This window comes from Oncorhynchus gorbuscha, linkage group LG18 (assembly GCF_021184085.1).
Source record: "Oncorhynchus gorbuscha isolate QuinsamMale2020 ecotype Even-year linkage group LG18, OgorEven_v1.0, whole genome shotgun sequence".
NCBI classification, from domain to species: Eukaryota; Metazoa; Chordata; class Actinopteri; order Salmoniformes; family Salmonidae; genus Oncorhynchus; species Oncorhynchus gorbuscha.
In genome coordinates, this window is record NC_060190.1 from 61,031,855 (window position 1) to 61,058,078 (window position 26,224).

Genomic DNA, 26,224 nt, shown 5'->3' on the forward strand with positions numbered 1-26,224 from the left:
AGAGTCCCGCTCTTTGAAAGCGGCAGCTCTACCCTTTAGCTCAGTGTGAATGTTGCCTGTAATCCATGGCTTCTGGTTGGGGTATGTACGGACAATGTCCTCGATGCACTTATTGATAAAGCCAGTGACTGATGTGGTGTACTTCTCAATGCCATTGGAAGAATCCCGGAACATATTCCAGTCTGTGCTAGAAAAGCAGTCCTGTAGTTTAGCATCTGCTTCATCTTATCACTTTTTTTATAGACCAAGTCACTGGTGCTTCCTGCTTTCATTTTTGCTTGTAAGCAGGAATAAGGAGGATATAATTATGGTCAGATTTTCCAAATGGAGGTTGAGGGAGAGCTTTGTACGCGTCTCTGTGTGTGGAGTAAAGGTTGTCTAGAATTTATTTTCCTGTGGTTGCATATTTAACATGCTGATAGAAATTAGGTAAAACTGATTTAAGTTTCCCTGCATTAAAGTCCCCGGCCACTAGGAGCGGTGCCTCTGGATGAGCGTTTTCTTGTTTGCTTATGGTGGTATACAGCTCATTGAGCACGGTTTTAGTGCCAGCATCTGTCTGTGGTGGACAGCTACGAAAAATACAGATGAAAACTCTCTAGGTAGATGGTGTGGTCTACAGCTTATCATGAGAAACTCTACCTCTGGTGAGCAAAACCTCGAGTCTTCCTTAGATATCGTGCACCAGCTGTTATTCACATATATGCATAGGCCCCCGCCCCGTGTCTTACAAGAGGCTGCTGTTCTGTCCTGCCGATGGAATGTATAACCCACCAGCTGTATGTTCTTAATGTCGTCGTTCAGTCATGACTTGGTGAAACATCATATATTACAGTTTTTAATGTCCCGTTGGAAGGATATATGTGCTTTCAGCTTGTCCCATTTATTTTCCAGCCATTGAACATTAGCTAGCAGGACGGAAGGCAAGGGCAGATTAGCCACTCGTCACCTGATCCTTGCAAGGCACCATGATATTTTTCCATGAAATCTCTGTTTCCTTCTCCAGCGAATCACGGGGATCTGGGCCTGGTCGGGTGTCTGTAGTAGTTTATCCCTCCCGTCCGACTCATTGAAGAACTCTTCGTCCAGCTTGAGGTGAGCAATTGCAGTTCTGATGTCCAGAAACTCTTTTCGGTCATAAGAGACAGTAGCAGCAACATTATGTACAAAACAAGTTACGAACGAGTTACGAAAAATAGCATGGTTGGTTGGAGCCGATAAAACGGCAGCCCTCCCCTCCGGCGCCATCGTTGTATCAATCATGACTGAATACATTTTGTTTTTTGGTAATCAGATTAAATGTAATCAGTTACTCCCCAACCCTTCCTATAGCCTTATCATATTGTTAAAACTCCCAGGTGTCCATTTCATCTCGTTAATCCCTGTTGTGTCTTTGGTTTTACTGAGTGTGGATTTTCCTCTAAAACTCCTTTCTTTCCCGTAGGATTCACTCAGGAATGCGATTTTAGTGCTGAGTCAATACACAGTGAATCTTTACTGTGACAGTTGTTTGTTTAAGAGGCCCCTCTGTGTCTCTCAATAGGAGGTCACACAGGGGGAAAAAGTGTGTGGACACCTCTTCAAATAGTGGATTAAGCTATTTAAACCACACCCATTGCTGACAGGTGTATACAATTGAGCACACAGCCATGTAGTCTCCATAGACAAACATTGACAGAATAATGGCCTTACTGAAGAGCTCAGTAACTTTCAACTTCAACTTCCAACAAGTCAGTTAGTCAAATGTCTGCCCTGCTAGAGCTGCCCCGGTCAACTGTAAGCGCTATTATTGTGAAGTAAAAACGTTTAGGAGCAACAACGGCTGAGCTGCAAGGTGGTAGGCTGACTGCTGAAGCGCGTAGTGCGTAAAAATTGTTTGTCCTCGGATACAACACTCACTACCAAGTTCCAAACTGCATCTGGAAGCAACGTCTGCACAAGAACTGTTTGTTGGGAGCTTCATGAAATGGGTTTCAATGGCCCAGAAACTGCACACAAGCCTAAGATCACCATGCGCAATGCCAAGCATCGACTGGAGTGGTGTAAAGCTTGCCGCCATTGGACTCTGGAGCAGTGGAAACACGTTCTCTGGAGTGACTCCATATGAATGCCCATGATTTTACAATGAGATATTTGACGAGGACACTTTTGATCATGTAGTGTATCTCTGTTAACCCCCCTACAACATCTTTTCCAAAATGATTCATCAGGACCAACTTGTGAGCCATGTTCCTGGGTTTCTGACAAAAAAATATTGTTTTTGTTTATTTGGTGAGTTACAAGAAAATCCCAAAGGCTCGCCTCACAACACAAACAAGTTTTGGAGCCACTGTGTGGAGAATGCTGTCATAATATAAAATGTTGGGTCCCTGCTGTCTTCAGTGAATGTGTACAACTGTGTATAAACACAGTATGATTTGTCTTACTTTCAGGGCAAGGTCATTGCTGTTACTTTTGGTTCATTCTTTTTTTGTATTACAATTGACATTTACATTTACATTTAAGTCATTTAGCAGACGCTCTTATCCAGAGCGACTTACAAATTGGTGCATTCACCTTAATTGAGACATTAAACACACACCATCTTTTCTTCTTCATACATTATTTATGCTGTTTCGCTCTCAAAATATGAACGCAACATGTAAAATGTTGGTCCCATGTTTCACAAGCTGAAATAAAAGATCACAGAAAATTTCCATATGCACAAAAAGCTTATTTCTCCCAAATGTTGTGCACAAATTAGTTCACATCCCTGTTAGTGAGCATTTCTCCTTTGCCAAGATAATCCATCCATCTGACAGGTGTGGTATATCAAGAATCTGATTAGACAGCATGATCTTTACACAGGTGCACCTTGTGCTGGGGACAATAAAAGGCCCCTCTAACATGTGCAGTTTTGTCACACAACACAATGCCACAGATGTCTCCAAGTTTTGTGGGAGTGTGCAATTGGCATGCTGACTGCAGGAATGTCAACCAGAGCTGTTGCCAGATAATTTAATGCTATTTTCTCTACCTTAAGCTGCCTCCCACGTCGTCTTAGAGAATTTGGCAGTACGTCCAACCGGCCTCACAACCGCAGACCACCACGCCAGCCCAGGACCTCCACATCTGGTTTCTTCACCTGTTGGATCGTCTGAGAACAGCCACCCGGACAGATGCTGAAAGTGTGGACTTGCACAACCGAAGAATTTCTTCACAAACGGTCAGAAACCGTCTCAGGGAAGCTCATCTTTGTGCTCTTTGTCCTCACCAGGGTCTTGACCTGACTGCAGTTTGATGTCATAACCAACTTCAGTGGGCAAATGCTCTCCTTCGATGGCCGCTGACATGCTGGAGAAGTGTGCTCTTCACAGATGAATCCCGGATTCAACTGAAGCTGGCAAATGGCCGACAGCGTGTGTGGCGTCGTGTGGGCGATCAGTTTGTTGACGTCAACGTTGTGAATAGAGTGCCCTATGGTGGGGTTATGGTATGGGCAGGCATAAGCTACGGAAAATGAACACCATTGCGTTTTATCAATGGGAATTTGAATGCACAGAGATACCGTGACGAGATCCTGAGGCCCATTGTCGTGTCATTCATCCGCCCTCATCACCTCATGTTTCATCTTGATAATGTACAGCCCCATGTCGCAGGGATCTGTACACAATTCCTGGAAGCTGAGAATATCCCAGTTCTTCCATGGCCTGCATACACACCAGAAATGTCTCCCATTGAGCACGTTTGGGATGCTCTGGATCGACATGTACGACAGCGTGTTCCAGTTCCCCCCCAGTATCCAGCAACTTTGTAAAGCCTTTGAAGAGGAGTGGAACAACATTCCATAGGTGTAATGCTCCGGGTGTTGTGGGTGTGGAGTCAAATGCAGGAGACAGAGTTCAATGCTGTGCGTCTTTTAATAGCACCAACAGGGTACTCACAAAAGTTACGTTCCCAACCACAGGGAATCAAAAAATACAATGGAAAAAATCACGACCAGGCACTAAACACGTACCTCTACAACAGAGCCAAAGGTTACATAGAAATAATCCTGCACAACAACCAGGCGGGCCGGCTGTCTAATAAAGACAAACTAATTAACATGCACAGGTGCTACCACTAAACATACAAGGAGGGGGATGAAAAACAATCAGTGGCAGCTATTAGGCCAGTGACGACGACCGCCGAGCTCCACCCGCCCGGGATGGAGAAACACCCTCGGTCGGACTCGTGACAACAGGCAACAATCATCAGTGATCAACTCTATGCGAAGGAGATGTGTCGCACTGCATGAGGCAAATGGTGGTCACAACAGATACTGACTGGTTTTCTGATGGTATCTGTGAGGTATCTGTGATCAACAGATGCATATCTGTATTCCCAATACCTGATTGAGCTAATCATGTAAATGTAATTAACTAGAGAGTCGGGGCACCACAAAATAATATTTATAGAGCTGTTATCTCCCAAATAAACTCTTAAAGACCTAGTAGTATTTTACATCAATAGCAGTCAATATTAATTTTCATCTTAATTCAGTCTCATCTGAAAGTTGTACATTCTTGGTTATCTGCACGAACCCTGGCTAACAAGTTGAATCAGCAATAAAAAAATTGGGTTTAATTATTTATTTACTAAATACCTAACTAATCACACAGAATTACACATAAACATAATTAAATCATAACTTGATTACAAATGACGTCATAAAGGAAAACATCCCTAGCGGGCGGAACAGATATGACAGCTTGTTACACAAAAGAAAAGGGGCTGGGTTTGAGTGAAAGAGCGGGAAGACTGAGGAACAAATGGCGAAGTGGTGCTATCGTAAATACAGTATGTTATGCATTCTAAATTACTGCCCATTTGGATTATCTGAACCATTCTGACATCGGACCGTCGTCCTCGGAACAGGAGGTTACATTGTCTTCAAGGCTTTATATAGGAAGGGAGAGGAGGGCGTGTTTGAAAAGTTTTATAGCCCATGTCCCTTCACAGGAACGGGCCACTGATTGAGCAGAGCCCTACGTTATGAAAACCCAAATCTCACATTTTAGAAGCTAAAATCACATTTCATCCCATCACAAATAATTTCATATTCAAACATTTAAATTGAACAACAATTCCATGTGAATCCGATAACTCTGATGTGTAGACTTTCCACTGTAGAGTTTATGTCATCTTATCATTGATGAGAATGTCTCAGATGACAACCGAACTGACATCATATTCATTAAGTACCACTGCATATGTTCAATTGGTCGGATTACCAGAATGTAGTTCATTTCCCCCCACATTCTGATGTTCCCAGATTCTCTGTGTTAATCAAGGGTTTTGCAAATGTAACATCAGTAGGGTAGAGAGAGGAAAAAGGGGGGAAGAGGTATTCATAAACCTACCCCCAGGCCAATGTCATGACAATGTGAAATCCATAGATTAAGGCCTAATGCGTTTATTTAGAGTAAAATCTTTTGAGGACTGTTAAATTTATATATTTTTGTTTTGTATAGATAGTCAGTCAGACAGGCAGATCGGGTCCTCCTCGTCCCTACGACAGCAGCACAGCCGTGCTTAAGAAAACCTTTGAAAGAACCTGTTAACGTGAAGTCATACAAATTCCAAAAAGCATACTTTTTCAATAATGCACATACAACGGACACGTTCTGTGTTAACTGTAGGCCTATTTGTGTTTAGTCACATTACTGAAAATGTAAATGCTCTGTCTCTTTCTGTTACAGGATTTAACATTAGACACTTGAAGAGAGGCATAGTGGCTCCCCCCACTGGTGGTGGCTGGGATCACTTTACTTTTGGGGACCAGTGGAAGACGTACATTTCTTAATGGCTTAACAAAAATAGATGGCTAACCAGACACCTGGAGAACATATGCTTGAAGTTGCAAGGTATTTGAATATTTAAGCCAACCTGTTCTCTATGCAAAATTATTTGTCCCATTTCTATTAGGTAACCACAGTGCACTCTCTCAGTAGGTGAGGTTTTGATTGGCTGAGGTTTGAGAAGCAAAGCCTCACGAATCAGACCACATGGAGGTTAAAGGGCGTCTCATCACATCCATGGGTGTGCGGTCTCCAGGTGAGTTTTACACCTTCACAAAGAGATGTTGGGGTATTTAGTAATCTCGCGTGGACAGACGCATGTAAGATAGGATGGTATCGTGGTGTCTGTCAACAGACTGGGATGTGACGAATAACAAGGAACTTTGTTCCTTTGCACAGATTTCTTTGTCACTGATAATTTGGACAATTCCCGATTTTGCAGGTATTTGCATTTTTCAAATTTAGGAAGGGCATGGGACATTTGGCCCATAGACTTGCCCAAAACTTTCAGAGAATGTGGGGTGGAGCAACCGCCTTGCTTCTGCTCTTTGTTGTAGTATGTTTTCTAACTGTCAGAAATGCTTTTGAGTTATGTACCCAGTAGGTCCCTCAGGTCCTCTGGCAATGGCCTTTTAACTATCCCAAAGCCTAGGACCAAGAGGCATGGAGATGCAGTCTTTAGTAACTATGTTCCCTGCCTCTGGAAAAGCCTGCCAAAGAACCTGAGGGGGGCCGAAACTGTCGACATATTTAAAAGGGATATTAAAACACACTTTTCTAGCTTTGCTTATCCTTAGGGTGCTTTTTTAGTATTTCAGTTTTTGTAATTGTTGTTTTTTCTATCCTCTAAACATAATTATGTTTTTATTTTCATTGTTTTGTTTCTGGGGGGGGGCTAGTTATTTAAAATAAAATGTTTTACCTTTATTTAACTAGGCAAGTTAGTTAAGAACAAATTATTATTTTATATGACGGCCTGGGGACAGTGGGTTAACTGCCTTGTTCAGGGGCAGCAGAACAACAGATTTTTACCATGTCAGCTCGGGGATTTGATCTTGCTACCAGTCCAACGCTCTAACCACTAGGCTACCTGCTGGGGGGTGAGGTGGGTGGGGTTAAGTGCATTGTGTTACATTTATGTCTGAAATCAGCTATATAAATGAAGCTTGATTGTCAACACCTCTGCCCCCAGAACTTAATTGAGCATATGGCACAAGTATGCAATATTTTAGTTCCGGGTTTCTGATATTAGGTACTTAGTAACACCATTAGGTACTTAGTAGCACCATTGCTGTTACATAGTAATTGTATAATTGTTGTCTTAACTGAACATGTTGACATGTTTGTTGGTGTGTAGATCAGGACAGCAAGCTGCAAGCTGAGCGCATCTCCGCACTACAGGAGAGAAAGCAAATCCTGGAGGACATCCTCAGCAGCCGAATGGGAGAGCTGAGACAAGTGTGTCTGCTGGAGGCGGTCAGTTCCTCTCTCCTACCTTTTAACTATTGTAGGTCTCAGGTCAGTTCCTTTCCCCTACCTTTTAACTATTGTAGGTCTCAGGTCAGTTCCTCTCCCCTTCCTTTTAACCATTCGCGGGCTCAGGTCAGTTCCTCCCTCCTACCTTTTAACTATTGTAGGGCTCAAAGCACGTTAGAGGGAATGGCTCCATACACCCAAGCCATGCTATCGAAACGTGTGCTTTATCAGATTAATGGAAAGCAAGAACCAACGTTAGGTTTGTTTTCTGTTTCTGACTCAATACAGATAATCTCTCAACCCCTGTAAACCTCAACCACCTGAAATAATAAATCCGGCTCAATGAGTTTGGCTGCACAGATGAAAGAACCATTTCTGGCAACTTGTTGTTACAAAGCAAAGTTTAAAGAGCAACTGCCTTTAAAAAGCAACTTCTTGTTTAGAAAACAGCCTAAGTGGCATTGAAGTGAGTCAGAAACATTTATTCTACTGTCAAAATTGACAAAGTGTAAATAGGATCATTTTGGTCAGTCATTCTCGTCAATAACAGAGTTTTGTGAGACTTGTGGTCGTAATTGCATCACATGCCCACAGCTGGCAGCACACAAGTAATCAGTGTTTCGGAGTGCACGTTTCGTGACCCAATTGTAATGCTGTGGTAAATTTGGGTTGACTTTGGAAATCCCTATAGGACTAGTTAGGGACCATCTGCAAATTACACAATGTACATGGAACAATATGTTAAAATTCCAATGGTTCCAAATTCCAATTACTTAAAGATCTCAAACCAATGATAAATTGTAGAAATGGATACAAATATTGAAAGCATTTAATGAGAACTAAAAGGTGAGCAAAAAAATAATTGTCTCATTTACAATGTGTAATTTATTGACAGCTCCTAACTAGCCCCGGAGGCTATCCAAAGGTAAACCAACTTTGCCACAGTTGTACACCAGCCAGCTAAGGCTAATTTCCAAAATAAATTGGCTAACTCTTCCCACCTGCGAACACACACGAGACACCCACATCAAAACACACACCTAGGCTCCCGAGTGGCGCAGCAGTCTAAGGCACTGCATCTCAATGCAAGAGGTGTCACTGCAGTCCCTTGTTCAAATTCAGGCTGCATCACATCCCGCCATGATTGGGAGTCCTATATGGTGGCGCACAATTGGACCAGGTTTGGCTGGGGTAGGCCCTCATTGTAAATAAGAATTTGTTCTTTACTGACTTGCCTAGTTTAAATAAATGTTCAATAAAAAAACTAAATCAACTCACGTTCTAATTCGGTCATGGCCTCGAGCCTTTCTTAATAAACCAAATCTAAAACGAGGTAAAATCAGGAAGTGCAGTCACCCTTTAAAGTTTCCCTCTTGCAGAGCAGTGTCAGTCACCAATATGAAGCGAAAGCATATGAATGTTAGCCTGATTTCTCCAGAGACAGAGACCAAAATACTTTACCAGGCACCAAATCCAGCTTTTCACTCACAGCTGTTTCACACATTTCCCCTGATTTTTGGTTTAAAATTCAACACAGATGTGTCTCAGCTTCTCTCCAGACTAAGATTATTCATGCATGGAAATGCTCTCTATATACCGTTTAGTGCATTAGATGTGGTGGTTTGATGCACTACCATTCAAATGATACTATTCTTGACCAATGTTCATATGATCACAGTAGCATTAGTTCTAGCTCATTTTAATATACACTGTTAGTCTCCAGCCTGTGTATGATACAAATGTTTATTACGTTTGTTCCTATTGCTGTTTGATATATTTGATAACAGACAGTAGGAAATTTGACTTGGCATTGGCCGTATGAAAATAGTGGTAAAAAAAGTCTGAAAATATCTGCAGGAGCTGACCGGGATGGTCCCACGTGCTTTTCCCCTGGAGACAGGAGAGAGATCTCCTGTTGTACAGCGCAGGGCTGGACTGGCACATTACAACACCAAGGGAGAGGTCAGAGAACATTCAGAGACTATGACACTGGTCACAGAGGACCTATATGTCTGTTAATACAACACATCACTGACTAAGTTATTGCTTTGTGCAGGATGAGTCAGGTCAGCGAAGGCAGATGAAAACACTCTTCAGTGGGGCTCTGTACAGACACTCAGAGTCAGACAGGAATGTCCCCAACAGCAGGAGGACCGTCCACCGGGGATGTCACACAGGTAAGGTAGTGCTGCATACAGCAAGTGTTCCAAGATGTATTAACAGCTACACAAAGATATTGCACAATGTTACAGTACCATGATATCCACAGAGAAAAGTCTGAACAACCTCTCACCACACATAGGATAGAACTTTTATACGAGGCAGTTTCCTCTCCTTTCCGATGCTGTGATGGCCTGTGTATTTGGTCTCAAATCAAATCAAAGTTTATTTGTCACGTGCGCCGAATACAACAGGTACCTTACAGTGAAATGCTTACTTACAGGCTCTAACCTATGGTGCCCGGGGAAAAGAGGTGTGTGTGTGTGTAGGTAAAGAAATAAAACAACAGTAAAAAGATATTTGACAAAAGAGTAGCAAGCTATATACAGACACCTGTTAGTCAGGCTTATTGGGGTAGTATGTACATGTAGGTATCGTTAAAGTGACTATGCATATATGATGAACAAAGAGTAGCAGAAGCATAAAAAGAGGGGTTGGCAGGTGGTGGGACACAATGCAGATAGCCCGGTTAGCCAATGTGCGGGAGCACTGGTTGGTCGGCCCATTTAGGTAGTATGTACCTGAATGTAAAGTTAAAGTGACTATGCATAAGATAAACAGAGACTAGCAGCAGTGTAAAAGTGGGGTTAGGAGGGGGGTGGCACAGAATGCAAATAGTCCGTGTAACCATTTGGTTAGCTGTTCAGGAGTCTTATGGCTTGGGGGAAAAAACTGTTGAGAAGCCTTTTTGTCCTAGACTTGGCACTCCGGTACCGCTCGCCATGCGATAGGGGTCTTTGACGATTTTTAGGGCCTTCCTCTGACACCGCCTGGTGTAGAGGTGCTGGATGGCAGGCAGCTTTGCCCCAGTGATGTACTGGGCCGTACGCACTACCCTCTGAAGTGTTTTGCGGTCGGAGGCCGTGCGATTGCCGTACCAGGCAGTGATGCAACCGGTCAGGATGCTTTCGATGTTGCAGCTGTAGAAACGTTTGAGGATCTCAGGACCTATGACAAATCTTTTTAGTTTCCTGAAGAGGAATAGGCTTTGTCGTGCCCTCTTCACGACTGTCTTGGTGTGTTTGGACCAATCTAGTTTGTTGTTGATGTGGACACCAAGGAATTTGAAGGTCTCAACCTGCTCCACTACAGCCCCGTCGATGAGAATGGGGGCGTGCTCGGTCCTCCTTTTCCTGTAGTCCACAATCATCTCCTTAGTCTTGGTTACGTTGAGGGATAGGTTGTTATTCTGGCACCACCCGGTCAGGTATCTGAGCTCCTCCCTATAGGCTGTCTCGTCGTTGTTTGTGATCAGGCCTACCACTGTTGTGTCGTCAGCAAACTTAATGATGGTGTTGGAGTTGTGCCTGGCCATGCAGTCGTGGGTGAACAGGGAGTACAGGAGAGGACTGAGCACGCCGACCTGGGGAGCTCCAGTGTTGAGGATCAGCGTGGCAGATGTGTTGCTACCTACCATCACCACCTGGGGGTGGCCTGTCAGGAAGTCCAGGATCCAGTTGCAGAGGGAGGTGTTTAGTCCTAGGATCCTTAGCTTGGTGATGAGCTTTGAGGGTACTATGGTGTTGAACACTGAGCTGTAGTCAATGAACAGCATTCTCACATAGGTGTTCCTTTTGTCCAGGTGGGAAAGGGCAGTGTGGAGTGCAATAGAGATTGCATCATCTGTGGATCTGTTTGGGCGGTATGCAAATTTGAGTGGGTCTAGGGTTTCTGGGATAATGGTGTTGATGCGAGCCATTACCAGACTTTCAAAGCCCTTCATGGCTACGGATGTGAGTGCTATTGGTCTGTAGTCATTTAGACAGGTTGCCTTAGTGTTCTTGGGACTATGGTGGTCTGCTTGAAGCATGTTGGTATTACAGACTCAATCAGGGACATGCTGAAAATGTCAGTGAAGACACCTGCCAGTTGGTCAGCACATGCCCGGAGCACACGTCCTGATAATCCGTCTGGCCCCACAGCCTTGTGTATGTTGACCTGTTTAAAGGTCTTACTCACGTCGGCTACAGAGAGTGTGACCACACAGTCGTCCGGAACAGCTGATGCTCGCATGCATGCCTCAGTGTTTCTTGCCTCGAAGTGAGCATAGAAATGATTTAGATTGTCTGATAGGCTCGCGTCACTGGGAAGCTCGCGGCTGTGCTTCCCTTTGTAGTCTAAAAGTTTGCAAGCCCTGCCACATTCGACGAGCCTCAGAGCCGGTGTAGTATGATTCAATCTTAGCCCTGTATTGACGCTTTGCCTGTTTGATGGTTCGGCGCAAGGCATAGCGGGATTTCTTGTAAGCTTCCGGGTTAGAGTCCCACACCTTGAAAGCGGCAGCTCTACCCTTTAGCTCAGTGTGAATGTTGCCTGTAATCCATGGCTTCTGGTTGGGGTATGTACATACGGTCACTGTGGGGACGACGTCCTCAATGCACTTATTGATAAAGCCAGTGACTGATGTGGTGTATTCCTCAATGTCTCCACTTCCTGCCTGTGTTGTACTGTGTAAAACACATTTCACTGTACCTATTCAGTATATGTGACAATAAAACATATTTATTTATTATGTATTACTGAGGTTGTTGTTGCCTGTGATGACAGGTTGTGTTTGTTTATCTTCTAGAGGACACAGTGATGTCGGAGAGTACTAGCTCCATATCAGATTCAACGTGCCATGACAATGGTGAGTCAGCCAGAGCTGCAAATGCAATAATAACAACTGAATCTGTTAAAGCTGGTCTGTAAAATCATTGAACAGTTATCTTTGTTTGTTCCACAAATACAGTTGAAGTTGGAAGTTTACATAGATTTAATTACCTGTAAACTCGATTTTCAACCACTCCACAAATGTCTTGTTCACAAACTATAGTTTTGGCAAGTCGGTTAGGACATCTACTTTGGACATTTATTTCCAAATACTTGAAGGTACCGCGTTTATCTGTACAAACAATAGTATGCAAGTATAAACACCATGTAGACCACGCAGCCGCCATACCGCTCAGGAAGGAGATGCGTTCTGTCTCCTAGAGATGAACATACTTTGGTGCGAAATGTGCAAATCAATCCCAGAACAACCACAAAGGACCTTGTGAAGATGCTGGAGGAAACAGGTACAAAAGTATCTATTTCCACAGTAAAACAAGTCCTATATCGACATAACCTGAAAGGCCGCATAGCAAGGAAGAAACCACTGCCCCACAACTGCCATAAAAAAATCCAGACTATGGTTTGCAGCTGCACATGGAGAAATGTCCTCTGGTCTGATGAAACAAAAAATATAACTGTTTGGCCATAATGACCATTGTTATGTTTGGAGAGAAAAGGGGGAGGCTTGCAAGTCAAAGAACACGGGGGTGGCAGCCTCATGTTGTGGGGGTGCTTTACTGCAGGAGGGACTGGTGCACTTCACAAAATAGATGGCATCACGAGGGAGGAAAATTATGTGGATATATTGAAGTATCTCAAGACATCAGTCAGGAAGTTTAAGCTTGGTCGCAAATGGGTCTTCCAAATGGACAATGACCCCAAGAATACTTCCAAATTTGTGGCAAAAGGGCTTAAGGACAACAAAGTCAAGATATTGGAGTGGCCATCACAAGCCCTGACCTCAGTCCCATGGAAAATATGTGGGCAGAACTGAAAAGCATGTGCGAGCAAGGAGACCTACAAACCTGACTCGGTTACACCAGCTCTGTAAGAAGGAATGGGCCAAAATTCACCCAACTTATTGTGGGAAGCTTGTGGAAGGCTACCAGAAAAAGTTTGACCAAAGTCAAACAATTTAAAGGCAATGCTACCAAATACTAATTGAGTGTATGTAAACTTGACCCACTGGGAATGTGAAGAAAAAAATAAATCACTCTACTATTATTCTGACATTTCACATTCTTAAAATAAAGTGGTGATCCTAACTGACCTAAAACAGGACATTTTTACTCTGATTAAATGTCAGGAATTGTGAAAAACTGAGTTTAAATGTATTTGGCTGTGGTGTATGTAAACTTCCGACTTCAACTGTATATCAGTTGTGCAAAATATTCTCAAAATGTCTAGGCGGAGTTAGTATCATTACATTATTCTGTGATGCCACAGAAAAAGAGATTGTATTATTTGGTGCTCTTCACATTCCGTTTATAAATCAGTTACTGGATGACAGATCGTGAAAATGAGAGGGGCGAAGAATCACATTTCTCATCATCAAATTCGGAGTTACACGGCTGCTGCCTGATTATGTTCATGAAAGAGAATGACCTGTTTACTGTAATTGCATGTAAAGTGTGAGTTAGTGACTAGTTAAGACCAAACCCCATATTCTCCCTCCCTCAGAGGAGTCCTCTCCCAGTGTGGCAGAAGACCACCGCTCCATGTGCCAGCCCCGTCTGGGCAGCCCAGACCACCAGGTCTGTAGGAAACTGTCCCCAGTAGAGATATACTATGAAATGAGAACACGCCGTAACTCTGTGACCAGCTCTATCAGGTAATGTCACTGTGTGTGTGTGTGTGTGTGTGTGTGTGTGTGTGTGTGTGTGTGTGTGTGTGTGTGTGTGTGTGTGTGTGTGTGTGTGTGTGTGTGTGTGTGTGTGTGTGTGTGTGTGTGTGTGTGTGTGTGTGTGTGTGTGTGTGTGTGTCAGTCGTGGCCAAATGTTTTGAGAATGACACAAATATTAATTTTCACAAAGTCTGCTGCCTCAGTTTGTATGATGGCAATTTGCATATACTCCAGAATGTTATGAAGAGTGATCAGATAACTTGCAAATTCCCTCTTTGCCATGCAAATGAACTGAATCCCCCAAAAACATTTCCACTGCATTTCAGCCCTGCCACAAAAGGACCAGCTGACATCATGTCAGTGATTCTCTCATTAACACAGGTGTGAGTGTTGACGAGGACAAGGCTGGAGATCACTCTGTCATGCTGATTGAGTTTGAATAACAGACTGGAGGCTTCAAAAGGAGAGTGGTGCTTGGAATCATATTTCTTCCTCTGTCAACCATGGTTACCTGCAAGGAAACACGTGCCGTCATCATTGCTTTGCTCAAAAAGGGCTTCACAGGCAAGGATATTGCTGCCAGTAAGATTGCACCTAAATCAACCATTTATGTGAAGGCTTCAGGGCGCCCAAGAAAGTCCAGCAAGCACCAGGACCGTCTCCTAAAATTGATTCAGCTGCGGGATCGGGGCACCACCAGTACAGAGCTTGTTCAGGAATGGCAGCAGGCAGCTGTAAGTGCATCTGCATGCACAGTGAGGCAAAGACTTTTGGAGGATGGCCTGGTGTCAAGAAGGGCAGCAAATAAGCCACTTCTCTCCAGGAAAAACATCAGGGACAGACTGATATTCTGCAAAAGGTACAGGGATTGGACTGCTGAGGACTGGGGTAAAGTAATTTTCTCTGATGAATCCCCTTTGATTGTTTGGGGTATCCGGAAAAAGCTTGTCCGGAGAAGACAAGGTGAGCGCTACCATCAGTCCTGTGTCATGCCAACAGCAAAGCATCCTGAGACCATTCATGTGTGGGGTTGCTTCTCAGCCAAGGGAGTGGGCTCACCCACAATTTTGTCTAAGAACACAGCCATGAATCAAGACTGGTACCAACACATCCTTCGAGAGCAACTTCTCCCAACCATCCAAGAACAGTTGTGACAAACAATGCCTTTTCCAGCATGATGGAGCACCTTGCCATAAGGCAAAAGTGAAAACTAAGTGGCTCGGGGAACAAAACATCGATATTTTGGGTCCATGGCCAAGAAACTCCCCAGACCTTAATCCCATTGAGAACTTGTGGTCAATCCTCAAGAGGCGAGTGGACAAACAAAAACCCACTAATTCTGACAAACTCCAAGCATTGATTATGCAAGAATGGGCTGCCTTCAGTCAGGATGTGGCCCAGAAGTTAATTGACAGCATGCCAGGGCGGTTTGCAGAGGTCTTGAAAAAGAAGGGTCAACACTGCAAATATTGACTATTTGCATCAACTTCATGTAATTGTCAATAAAAGCCTTTGACACTTATGAAATTGTCACGATCATTATAAGGAGTGGACCAAGATGCAGCATGGTATGTTTCCATCCTTTTATCTGGAAGAGAACTTAAACCACAAAACAATAAAGCGAATAAACGAAACGTGACGCTACATACAGTGCAGAAAGCAACTACACACAAACGTAGTCAAGATCCCACAAATCACAATGGGGAAAATGGCTACCTAAATTTGATACCCAATCAGAGACAACAATAAACAGCTGCCTCTGATTGGGGACCATTATTATTATTATTATTATAATCAGGCCAACATAGGTATATAATTCCCCTAGATAACGCACCCTTAATCACACCCCGACCTAACCAACATAGAGAATAAACAGCTCTCTATGGTCAGGGCGTGACAGAAATGCTTGTAATTATACTTCAGTATTCCATAGTAACATCTTACAAAAATATCTAAAGACACTGATGCAGCAGACTTTGTGAAAAATGTATATTTGTGTCATTCTCAAAACTTTTGTCCAAGACTTGTCACAGGCCGGATCTGTCATGCAGGTGAAAGAGGACCCAAAAGCGACTTAACAGAAACAGAGTTTATTTAAGTCCAAACAGGGAATAACAGAAATCCTCTAGACTTGTAGAGGGGAAATAACTGGAGAAGCGGCCACAGACTGCAGGTCGCTTCGGGTAGGCGCAGGCCGTAGTCGACAGAGACACCTGCTCACACGCAGCATCTGATGAAGGCAAAAAAACACGACAGGACAGGGCGATACACAATCACAGCAAAAACACGACAGGACAGGGCGAAACGCAATCACAGCATGGTGAATACAATACAAGGAACCGACGGGACAGGAATGGATCACAAAGGAATAAATAGGGACTCTAATCAGGGGAAAGGATCGGGAACAGGTGTGGGAAGACTAAATGATGATTAGGGGAATAGGAACAGCTGGGAGCAGGAACGGAACGATAGAGAGAAGAGAGAGCGAGAGAGTGAGAGAGGGAGGGGGAGAGAGAGGGATAGAAGGAGGGAAAGAACCAAATAAGACCAGCAGAGGGAAACGAATAGCATGGGGAGCACAGGGACAAGACATGATAATAAATGACAAACATGACAGTACCCCCCCACTCACCGAGCGCCTCCTGGCGCTCTCGAGGAGGAACACTGGCGGCAACGGAGGAAATCATAGATCAAACGGTCCAGCACGTCCCGAGAAAGAACCCAACTCCTCTCCTCAGGACCGTAACGAAAAACGATAAAAAGGGAAACTAGGGTACTACTCTAAAAAAAAAAAAAATGAGAACTAGGGACAGACTGAGACACAGCAAGGGCAGGGACAAGAACAGGAGAGATGCGATGGCAGGGAACAGACTGAGACCCAGCAAGACCAGGAGCAGAAGCAGAAAAAAAAATTACCAGACTTCTTCTGCGCGCAGTCTGAACACGCAGCCACGAAACGGCGCGTGTCACGCTCCTGAGTCGGCCACCAAAAGCGCTGGCGAATAGACGCAAGAGTGCCTCGAACACCGGGATGACCAGCTAACTTGGCAGAGTGAGCCCACTGAAGAACAGCCAGACGAGTGGAAACAGGAACGAAAAGGAGGTTACTAGGACAAGCGCGGCGACGCAGTGTGCGTGAGTGCTTGCTTAACCTGTCCTTCAATTCCCCAGACTGTCAACCCGACAACACGCCCATAAGGAAGAATCCCCTCGAGATCAGTAGAAGCCACAGAAGAACTAAACAGACGGGATAAGGCATCAGGCTTGGTGTTCTTGCTACCCGGACGGTAAGAAATCACAAACTCGAAACGAGCGAAAAACAACGCCCAACGAGCTTGACGGGCATTAAGTCGTTTGGCAGAACGGATGTACTCAAGGTTCTTATGGTCTGTCCAAACGACAAAAGGAACGGTCGCCCCCTCCAACCACTGTCGCCATTCGCCTAGGGCTAAGCGGATGGCGAGCAGTTCACGGTTACCCACATCATAGTTGCGCTCAGATGGCGACAGGCGATGAGAAAAATAAGCGCAAGGATGAACCTTATCGTCAGACTGGAAGCGCTGGGATAGGATGGCTCCCACGCCTACCTCTGAAGCGTCAACCTCGACAATGAATTGTCTAGTGACGTCAGGAGTAACGAGGATAGGAGCGGACGTAAAACGTTCTTTTAGAAGATCAAAAGCTCCCTGGGCGGAACCGGACCACTTAAAACACGTCTTGACAGAAGTAAGAGCTGTGAGAGGGGCAGCAACTTGACCGAAATTACGAATGAAACGCCGATAGAAATTAGCGAAACCTAAAAAGCGCTGCAACTCGACACGTGACCTTGGAACGGGCCAATCACTGACAGCTTGGACCTTAGCGGAATCCATCTGAATGCCTTCAGCGGAAATAACGGAACCGAGAAAAGTAACGGAGGAGACATGAAAAGAGCACTTCTCAGCCTTTACGTAGAGACAATTCTCTAAAAGGCGCTGTAGAACACGTCGAACGTGCTGAACATGAATCTCGAGTGACGGAGAAAAAATCAGGATATCGTCAAGATAGACAAAAACAAAAATGTTCAGCATGTCTCTCAGAACATCATTAACTAATGCCTGAAAAACAGCTGGCGCATTGGCGAGACCGAACGGCAGAACCCGGTACTCAAAATGCCCTAACGGAGTGTTAAACGCCGTTTTCCACTCGTCCCCCTCTCTGATGCGCACGAGATGGTAAGCGTTACGAAGGTCCAACTTAGTAAAGCACCTGGCTCCCTGCAGAATCTCGAAGGCTGATGACATAAGGGGAAGCGGATAACGATTCTTAACCGTTATGTCATTCAGCCCTCGATAATCCACGCAGGGGCGCAGAGTACCGTCCTTCTTTTTAACAAAAAGAACCCCGCCCCGGCCGGAGAAGAAGAAGGCACTATGGTACCGGCGTCAAGAGACACAGACAAATAATCCTCGAGAGCCTTACGTTCGGGAGCCGACAGAGAGTATAGTCTACCTCGAGGAGGAGTGGTCCCCGGAAGGAGATCAATACTACAATCATACGACCGGTGAGGAGGAAGGGAGTTGGCTCGGGACCGACTGAAGACCGTGCGCAGATCATGATATTCCTCCGGCACTCCTGTCAAATCGCCAGGCTCCTCCTGAGAAGTAGGGACAGAAGAAACGGGAGGGATGGCAGACATTAAACACTTCACATGACAAGAAACGTTCCAGGATAGGATAGAATTACTAGACCAATTAATAGAAGGATTATGACATACTAGCCAGGGATGACCCAAAACAACAGGTGTAAACGGTGAACGGAAAATCAAAAAAGAAATAGTCTCACTGTGGTTACCAGATACTGTGAGAGTTAAAGGTAGTGTCTCAAATTTGATACTGGGAAGATGACTACCATCTAAGGCAAACATGGGCGTAGGCCTGTCTAACGGTCTGAAAGGAATGTTATGTTTCCGAACCCATGCTTCGTCCATGAAACAACCCTCAGCCCCAGAGTCAATCAAAGCACTGCATGTAGCACCCGAACCGGTCCAGCGTAGATGGACCGACATAGTAGTACAAGATCTAGATGAAGGGACCTGAGTAGTAGCGCTCACCAGTAGCCCTCCGCTTACTGATGGGCTCTGGCCTCTTACTGGACATGAATTAACAAAATGTCCAGCAACTCCGCAATAGAGGCACAGGCGGTTGGTGATCCTCCGTTCCCTCTCCTTATTCGAGATGCGAATCCCTCCCAGCTGCATGGGCTCAGTCTCAAAGCCAGAGGAGGGAGATGGTTGCGATGCGGAGCAGGGAAACACCGTTGATGCGAGCTCTCTTCCACGAGCCTGGTGACGAAGATCTACCCGTCGTTCTATGCGGATGGCGAGAGCAATCAAAGAATCCACATCTGATGGAACCTCCCGGGAGAGAATCTCATCCTTAACCACTGCGTGGAGTCCCTCCAGAAAACGAGCGAGCAGCGCCGGCTCGTTCCACTCACTAGAGGCAGCAAGAGTGCGAAACTCAATAGAATAATCCGTTATGGACCGTTCACCTTGGCATAAGGAAGCCAGGGCCCTAGAAGCCTCCCTACCAAAAACTGAACGGTCAAAAACCCGAATCATCTCCTCTTTAAAGTTCTGGAATTTGTTAGAGCAATCAGCCCTTGCCTCCCAGATAGCTGTGCCCCATTCTCGAGCCCGGCCAGTAAGGAGTGAAATGACGTAAGCAACCCGAGCTCTCTCTCTAGAGTATGTGTTGGGTTGGAGAGAGAACACAATCTCACACTGCGTGAGAAAGGAGCGGCACTCAGTGGGCTGCCCGGAGTAGCAAGGTGGGTTATTAACCCTAGGTTCTGGAGGCTCGGCAGGCCAGGAAGTAACAGGTGGCACGAGACGTAGACTCTGGAACTGTCCAGAGAGGTCGGAAACCTGAGCGGCCAGGTTCTCCACGGCATGGCGAGCAGCAGACAATTCCTGCTCGTGTCTGCCGAGCATGGCTCCTTGGATCTTGACGGCAGTGTAACGAGCGTCTGTAGTCGCTGGGTCCATTCCTTGGTCGGTTCCTTCTGTCATGCAGGTGAAAGAGGACCCAAAAGCGACTTAACAGAAACAGAGTTTATTTAAGTCCAAACAGGGAATAACAGAAATCCTCTAGACTTGTAGAGGGGAAATAACTGGAGAAGCGGCCACAGACTGCAGGTCGCTTCGGGTAGGCGCAGGCCGTAGTCGACAGAGACACCTGCTCACACGCAGCATCTGATGAAGGCAAAAAAACACGACAGGACAGGGCGATACACAATCACAGCAAAAACACGACAGGACAGGGCGAAACGCAATCACAGCATGGTGAATACAATACAAGGAACCGACGGGACAGGAATGGATCACAAAGGAATAAATAGGGACTCTAATCAGGGGAAAGGATCGGGAACAGGTGTGGGAAGACTAAATGATGATTAGGGGAATAGGAACAGCTGGGAGCAGGAACGGAACGATAGAGAGAAGAGAGAGCGAGAGAGTGAGAGAGGGAGGGGGAGAGAGAGGGATAGAAGGAGGGAAAGAACCAAATAAGACCAGCAGAGGGAAACGAATAGCATGGGGAGCACAGGGACAAGACATGATAATAAATGACAAACATGACAGGATCATAGCCTGTGGCAAAAATGAGGGGACGCGAACAACTGGTATAGGCCAATTATTTTTTTTCTTTATTGTAAACAAAACTATTAACTTGAAACTAAGAAAAATGAATGAGGTGAGGAAGTATCATAATGTAAGGTGTATGTAAAGTTCATGGATGCGTGAATCTGTGTGTGTGAATGACTGAGTGAAAACTATGCAAAACTACAAAGGAACACACAAAACAGGTTCATACCTGGAGGAGCGTAGAGAAGTGATTAGTGACAGTTTAAATACTTAGAGCCCAGGTGACTCCAATCACTAACGACCCTCCTTTGCCTGCAGGAGAAACCACCCCTGCACTGCAGAGGAGCCGTGACACTGTATATACAGTGCCTTGCGAAAGTATTCAGCCCCCTTGAACTTTGCGACCTTTTGCCACATTTCAGGCTTCAAACATAAAGATATAAAACTGTATTTTTTTTGTGAAGAATCAACAACAAGTGGGACACAATCATGAAGTGGAACGACATTTATTGGATATTTCAAACTTTTTTAACAAATCAAAAACTGAAAAATTGGGCGAGCAAAATTATTTAGCCCCCTTAAGTTAATACTTTGTAGCGCCACCTTTTGCTGCGATTACAGCTGTAAGTCACTTGGGGTATGTCTCTATCAGTTTTCCACATCGAGAGACTGAAATATTTTCCCATTCCTCCTTGCAAAACAGCTCGAGCTCAGTGAGGTTGGATGGAGGGCATTTGTGAACAGCAGTTTTCAGTTCTTTCCACAGATTCTCGATTGGATTCAGGTCTGGACTTTGACTTGGCCATTCTAACACCTGGATATGTTTATTTTTGAACCATTCCATTGTAGATTTTGCTTTATGTTTTGGATCATTGTCTTGTTGGAAGACAAATCTCCGTCCCAGTCTCAGGTCTTTTGCAGACTCCATCAGGGTTTCTTCCAGAATGGTCCTGTATTTGGCTCCATCCATCTTCCCATCAATGTTAACCATCTTCCCTGTCCCTGCTGAAGAAAGGCAGGCCCAAACCATGATGCTGTCACCACCATGTTTGACAGTGGGGATGGTGTGTTCAGGGTGATGAGCTGTGTTGCTTTTACGCCAAACATAACGTTTTGCATTGTTGCCAAAAAGTTCAATTTTGGTTTCATCTGACCAGAGCACCTTCTTCCACATGTTTGGTGTGTCTGCCAGGTGGCTTGTGGCAAACTTTAAACAACACTTTTTATGGATATCTTTAAGAAATGGCTTTCTTCTTGCCACTCTTCCATAAAGGCCAGATTTGTGCAATATACGACTGATTGTTGTCCTATGGACAGAGTCTCCCACCTCAGCTGTAGATCTCTGCAGTTCATCCAGAGTGATCATGGGCCTCTTGGCTGCATCTCTGATCAGTCTTCTCCTTGTATGAGCTGAAAGTTTAGAGGGACGGCCAGGTCTTGGTAGATTTGCAGTGGTCTGATACTCCTTCCATTTCAATATTATCGCTTGCACAGTGCTCCTTGGGATGTTTAATGCTTGGGAAATCTTTTCGTATCCAAATCCGGCTTTAAACTTCTTCACAATAGTATATCGGACCTGCCTGGTGTGTTCCTTGTTCTTCATGATGCTCTCTGCGCTTTTAACGGACCTCTGAGACTATCACAGTGCAGGTGCATTTATACGGAGACTTGATTACACACAGGTGGATTGTATTTATCATCATTAGTCATTTAGGTCAACATTGGATCATTCAGAGATCCTCACTGAACTTCTGGAGAGAGTTTGCTGCACTGAAAGGAAAGTGGCTGAATAATTTTGCACGCCCCAATTTTTCAGTTTTTGATTTGTTAAAAAAGTTTGAAATATCCAATAAATGTCGTTCCACTTCATGATTGTGTCCCACTTGTTGTTAATTCTTCACAAAAAAATACAGTTTTATATCTTTATGTTTGAAGCCTGAAATGTGGCAAAAGGTCGCAAAGTTCAAGGGGGCCGAATACTTTCGCAAGGCACTGTATGTGTAAAGCACTTCTTCTTTTTGTGTCTAATGCTATGTTCTGATGTTTTTCCCTAGCCCTAGTCATTCTCTACCAAGGAGTGCATCTAATGTTGAAGGCAGAAGTGTTCCTGCTACCCCCCTCCTCGCCCGAACCGCCCCAATCAGTGTTCATGTCAGGTAATATTCCTCCTCTGGTCCAGTGCTTCTGCTTAATGCAGCACATCCCACTGCTACTCATCCACTATGATGACAGAGAGGCTGACCGAATGACCAATGAGTGCAGCAGGTAATTCGGCTACAGAACATGCCAGTGATGGCTCTCAAGATGCCAGTCAAGGCTCCCAAGATGATTTTATTTTGCGAGAAGTCAGGTGCTTAGTGTCATATTGACTTATTTCATGCTCTTTTTTAAAACGTATTTTTGTATTCATAGCTTTGATATGACAAATTCAATCATTTGAAAATCTAAATGTAAAGATAGGTTATTGTCATAATGTAAACACACTATCACAATAAGCCCATCAAATGCTCATTGCTCTCTATCGCTCTTTCAGATCAGATGACTCTGGTGGGATTTCACTAAAGCAGTGGTCTGGCAGCCTGGATGTACCACATATGGAGCCCCTGGCCCAGGAAGGCTCCTCCTCGGAGCGCAGAGGCTGCCCTTACAGCTCCTGTGCCCGGCGGAGCAACAGTTCTGAGGCCCTGCTTGACCGCTCCAGTCTCCCCGAGGACCCAGCCCCCAGGAATGGGATGCCCCCCAGAGGAGGGCCTTACAAAAGTTCTGAGGCCCTCACTGACGGCAACCTGAGGCACATCCACCTGGGCAGTCCTGAGAGACAGGAGCAGGCCAACCTGCGGCTGTCCATGGGTGGGAGAGTAGAAGCAGCAGAAGGAGGGGGTTACAACGAGCTCCTAATGGATTACATCTGGGGAAAGCAACAGAGGATGCAAGTGCAACACCAGCTGTACCAATCAACAGGTAGAATCTGGCAGGACATTTCCTCTCCTCGATCGTCCACTGCTGCAGTGCCTCCTCCCGCCAATGGCTTCTCCCACTCCCAGGTGCATCTTCCCAGCGCTATTCCTTCCTACAGTCCCAGAGTGATCCATAGCTCCCAGGCAGAGCCTCGCAGAGTCAAAGTCACCCGGACCAAGTCCTGCGGACCCTTCATCCCCCTTCAGCAGGACGCCATCCTGCTCTCTGCCTATGAGTCTCCCCACCCTGCCACAAGCTCCACTACCTCCTCCATTCCCAACCTGCACCCCTTCCAGACTGAGCTGTCCGGCCCATCATTCAATCGCAGGCCTCCCCAGTTCTCTCTCCCCACCCCTGAGGATTCGACGAGGAGTCTGCATAAAGCCTTGGCGCTGGAGGGTCTCAGAGACTGGTATCTGAGGAACGCCCTCGGCTACCCTACCACTACATCGAAGGGGCATGATGCAGGGGTCTCCCGTCTCTCATACCCCCACCCTATGGTGCACCAGGCTCAGTCTATACAAGGTGATCCACTCCATAGGTCCCAGATGTCTCAGTCAGCCAGCTTCCATGGCCACCCACTGCATGGAAGGTGAGTATTTCTTTAATTAGGAATGATTGTTGGTAACATTCACACAGGTGCTCATTAGAGTACTTTTGATCATGTTTGTTTGCTGAGTACTGTAATGATTTGTGCCCTCTCTATGGCAGGTCAATGGAGTTCTCACTCTATCAAGAGCCCATTCATCCTCAGATGCAAGACATGACAACAAAGGAGCCCAGTGCTGACCCTGGCACTTTGGTCTGATGTAGCTGAATATATATTCAAACACACACATGCACAGACAGACAAACAGGCAGGCAGGCAGGCAGGCAGGCAGGCAGGCAGGCAGGCAGGCAGGCAGGCAGGCAGGCAGGCAGGCAGGCAGGCAGGCAGGCAGGCAGGCAGGCAGGCAGGCAGGCAGGCAGGCAGGCAGGCAGGCAAAGGAGCTGATATAAGGTGACCAGGCAGGCAAGGCAAGGCAGGCAGGCAGGCAGGGCAGGCAGGCAGGCAGGCAGGCAGGCAGGCAGGCAGGCAGGCAGGCAGGCAGGCAGGCAGGCAGGCAGGCAGGCAGGCAGGCAGGCAGGCAGGCAGGCAGGCAGGCAGGCAGGCAGGCAGGCAGGCAGGCAGGCAGGCAGGCAGGCAGTAAAAGGAGCTGATATAAGGTGACCTCACAAGCTAAGGCAGGCAGGCAGGCAGGCGGGCGGGCGGGTGGGCGGGCAGGCAGTAAAAGGAGCTGATATAAGGTGACCTCACAAGCTAAAAACAACAACCACAGCAGAAAAAGACTGTAAAGCCGTTCTGAATGCCCTCTGTTGAAAATGAGCCCACCAAGTTTTGACCCCTAGATCGCAAAGCAAGAAATGGATTTGCACTGGAGCTGTCCCAGGAGTCACAGAATATATTGTTATTCTGTAGCTACTGTATTGTATTCTATCGTTGGTCAGACCCAAGCCACATGTAACAAACATCCTCGTTGTTTAACCTAACAAATCTCCCAATATATAATTTTTTACAGAATAAAGTATATGTATTCTAAATTACTATTTTGTATCTTCTGAGATATAAAGAATAGTTATATAAAAGAGGTAATTTAGTGTCTTGTGATTTACAAAAATATATAATGAACTCATATCAACTAAAAAGTATTTAAACACACCAGTGAACGTGTAAATTAACCTGTTTGTAAACATTAATATATGTCTTATCTCTTCATCTGTCCATCAAACATACGCATTTCAACTGTGCTTGCTATTTCTCATGTTTTTCAAGCGAACACAAATCCTTTCAAAGCTTGGTCTTCAATCAACAAATGAAAGAAATTCCTGTTGTTGCCAAATTGTTGTTTCGTGCAAGCTCTTTTTTTCTGCATTTCCTAAGAGTCCAGCTGGTGAAAGGACATAATAGCCAAGTTCAGATAAAAACCTGAGGACTTTTAGAGGTCTATGACAGTCGTTTAATGAACTTTCTATTAATTTCTGTTCATTCAGTTGTGTAGCATGTTTTCCTTCAGGGCACTTTATTAACTTCAAAAGCCTTTACCAATTGCAGTAGTGGGATGGGGAAATTGTCCCCAAGAGAGAACACACTAAAACCAGAAAATGGTTGACAGCGTATGAATTTTGAGCAAAAAAGAAAAGTGTTACCATGTTCAAGTCTACGTCAAGGTGGAAGTTTTGTGGCCCATTTGGACATTCACGATCAAAGTGATGTCGTGTATAATATTATGTATTTCTAGATTGTAACAACATTATCAACAATAAACCGCATATTTGGATCTGTATGTATCATGATAATAAGCTAGATTTTATTCTAAATTCCTTTATAAACTGATGTCAACTTAATATGGAGGAATGAACAGGGGTCTAACTAGAACAGGGCTAGGGGATGGGACTGTTGGCATGAGCAGGCCTTATGTCAGAACTCATAAATGTGGTAGTATGAGATTACGTTTCCATTGTATCATGTAATACGTTACTCCTATTGGTGGCACAATGTTATCATAATGGTAAAATTATTTTAAGTAATTAATGCCATTCCCATATACCACCGCAATTCAAGAACAGCTCTTTTATAAGCTTCCCATGACATGTGCTTGTTTGTTTTTGTGTATCTTAGGTTCATGATTATACCGTTATAAAAGGGCATCA

General features: G+C 45.1%; 1 protein-coding gene across 2 annotated transcripts; it reads left to right on the forward strand.

The window, feature by feature from the left end:
- The first annotated feature begins 860 nt into the window (after positions 1-860).
- LOC124003167 (coiled-coil domain-containing protein 120-like) lies at positions 861-24,434 on the forward strand. Of its 2 annotated transcripts, XM_046311238.1 has the most exons (11): positions 861-1,095; positions 5,721-5,885; positions 5,970-6,075; positions 7,177-7,295; positions 9,153-9,257; positions 9,352-9,472; positions 12,085-12,144; positions 13,788-13,938; positions 22,630-22,731; positions 23,109-24,125; positions 24,245-24,434. In XM_046311238.1, exons 3-11 carry the CDS (start codon positions 6,027-6,029, stop codon positions 24,339-24,341), a joined length of 1,821 nt encoding a protein of 606 aa, XP_046167194.1. In that variant the 5' UTR covers positions 861-1,095; positions 5,721-5,885; positions 5,970-6,026; the 3' UTR covers positions 24,342-24,434. The 2 variants fall into 2 exon arrangements, with proteins under 2 accessions (XP_046167194.1, XP_046167195.1); XM_046311239.1 differs by lacking the exons at positions 861-1,095; positions 5,721-5,885; positions 5,970-6,075; positions 7,177-7,295 and having other exon boundaries at positions 9,154-9,257; positions 12,063-12,144.
- The last annotated feature ends 1,790 nt before the right edge of the window (positions 24,435-26,224 follow it).

What these genes read in the sequence shown, in the direction of transcription:
- LOC124003167 (XM_046311238.1), top strand. Translation starts at nt 6,027, where the DNA reads ATGGAGGTTAAAGGGCGTCTCATCACATCCATGGGTGTGCGGTCTCCA. An exon ending in ATTACAACACCAAGGGAGAG is followed by an intron (nt 9,258 to 9,351) that starts GTCAGAGAACAT and finishes TGCTTTGTGCAG; the next exon opens with GATGAGTCAGGTCAGCGAAG. An exon ending in CCACCGGGGATGTCACACAG is followed by an intron (nt 9,473 to 12,084) that starts GTAAGGTAGTGC and finishes TTTATCTTCTAG; the next exon opens with AGGACACAGTGATGTCGGAG.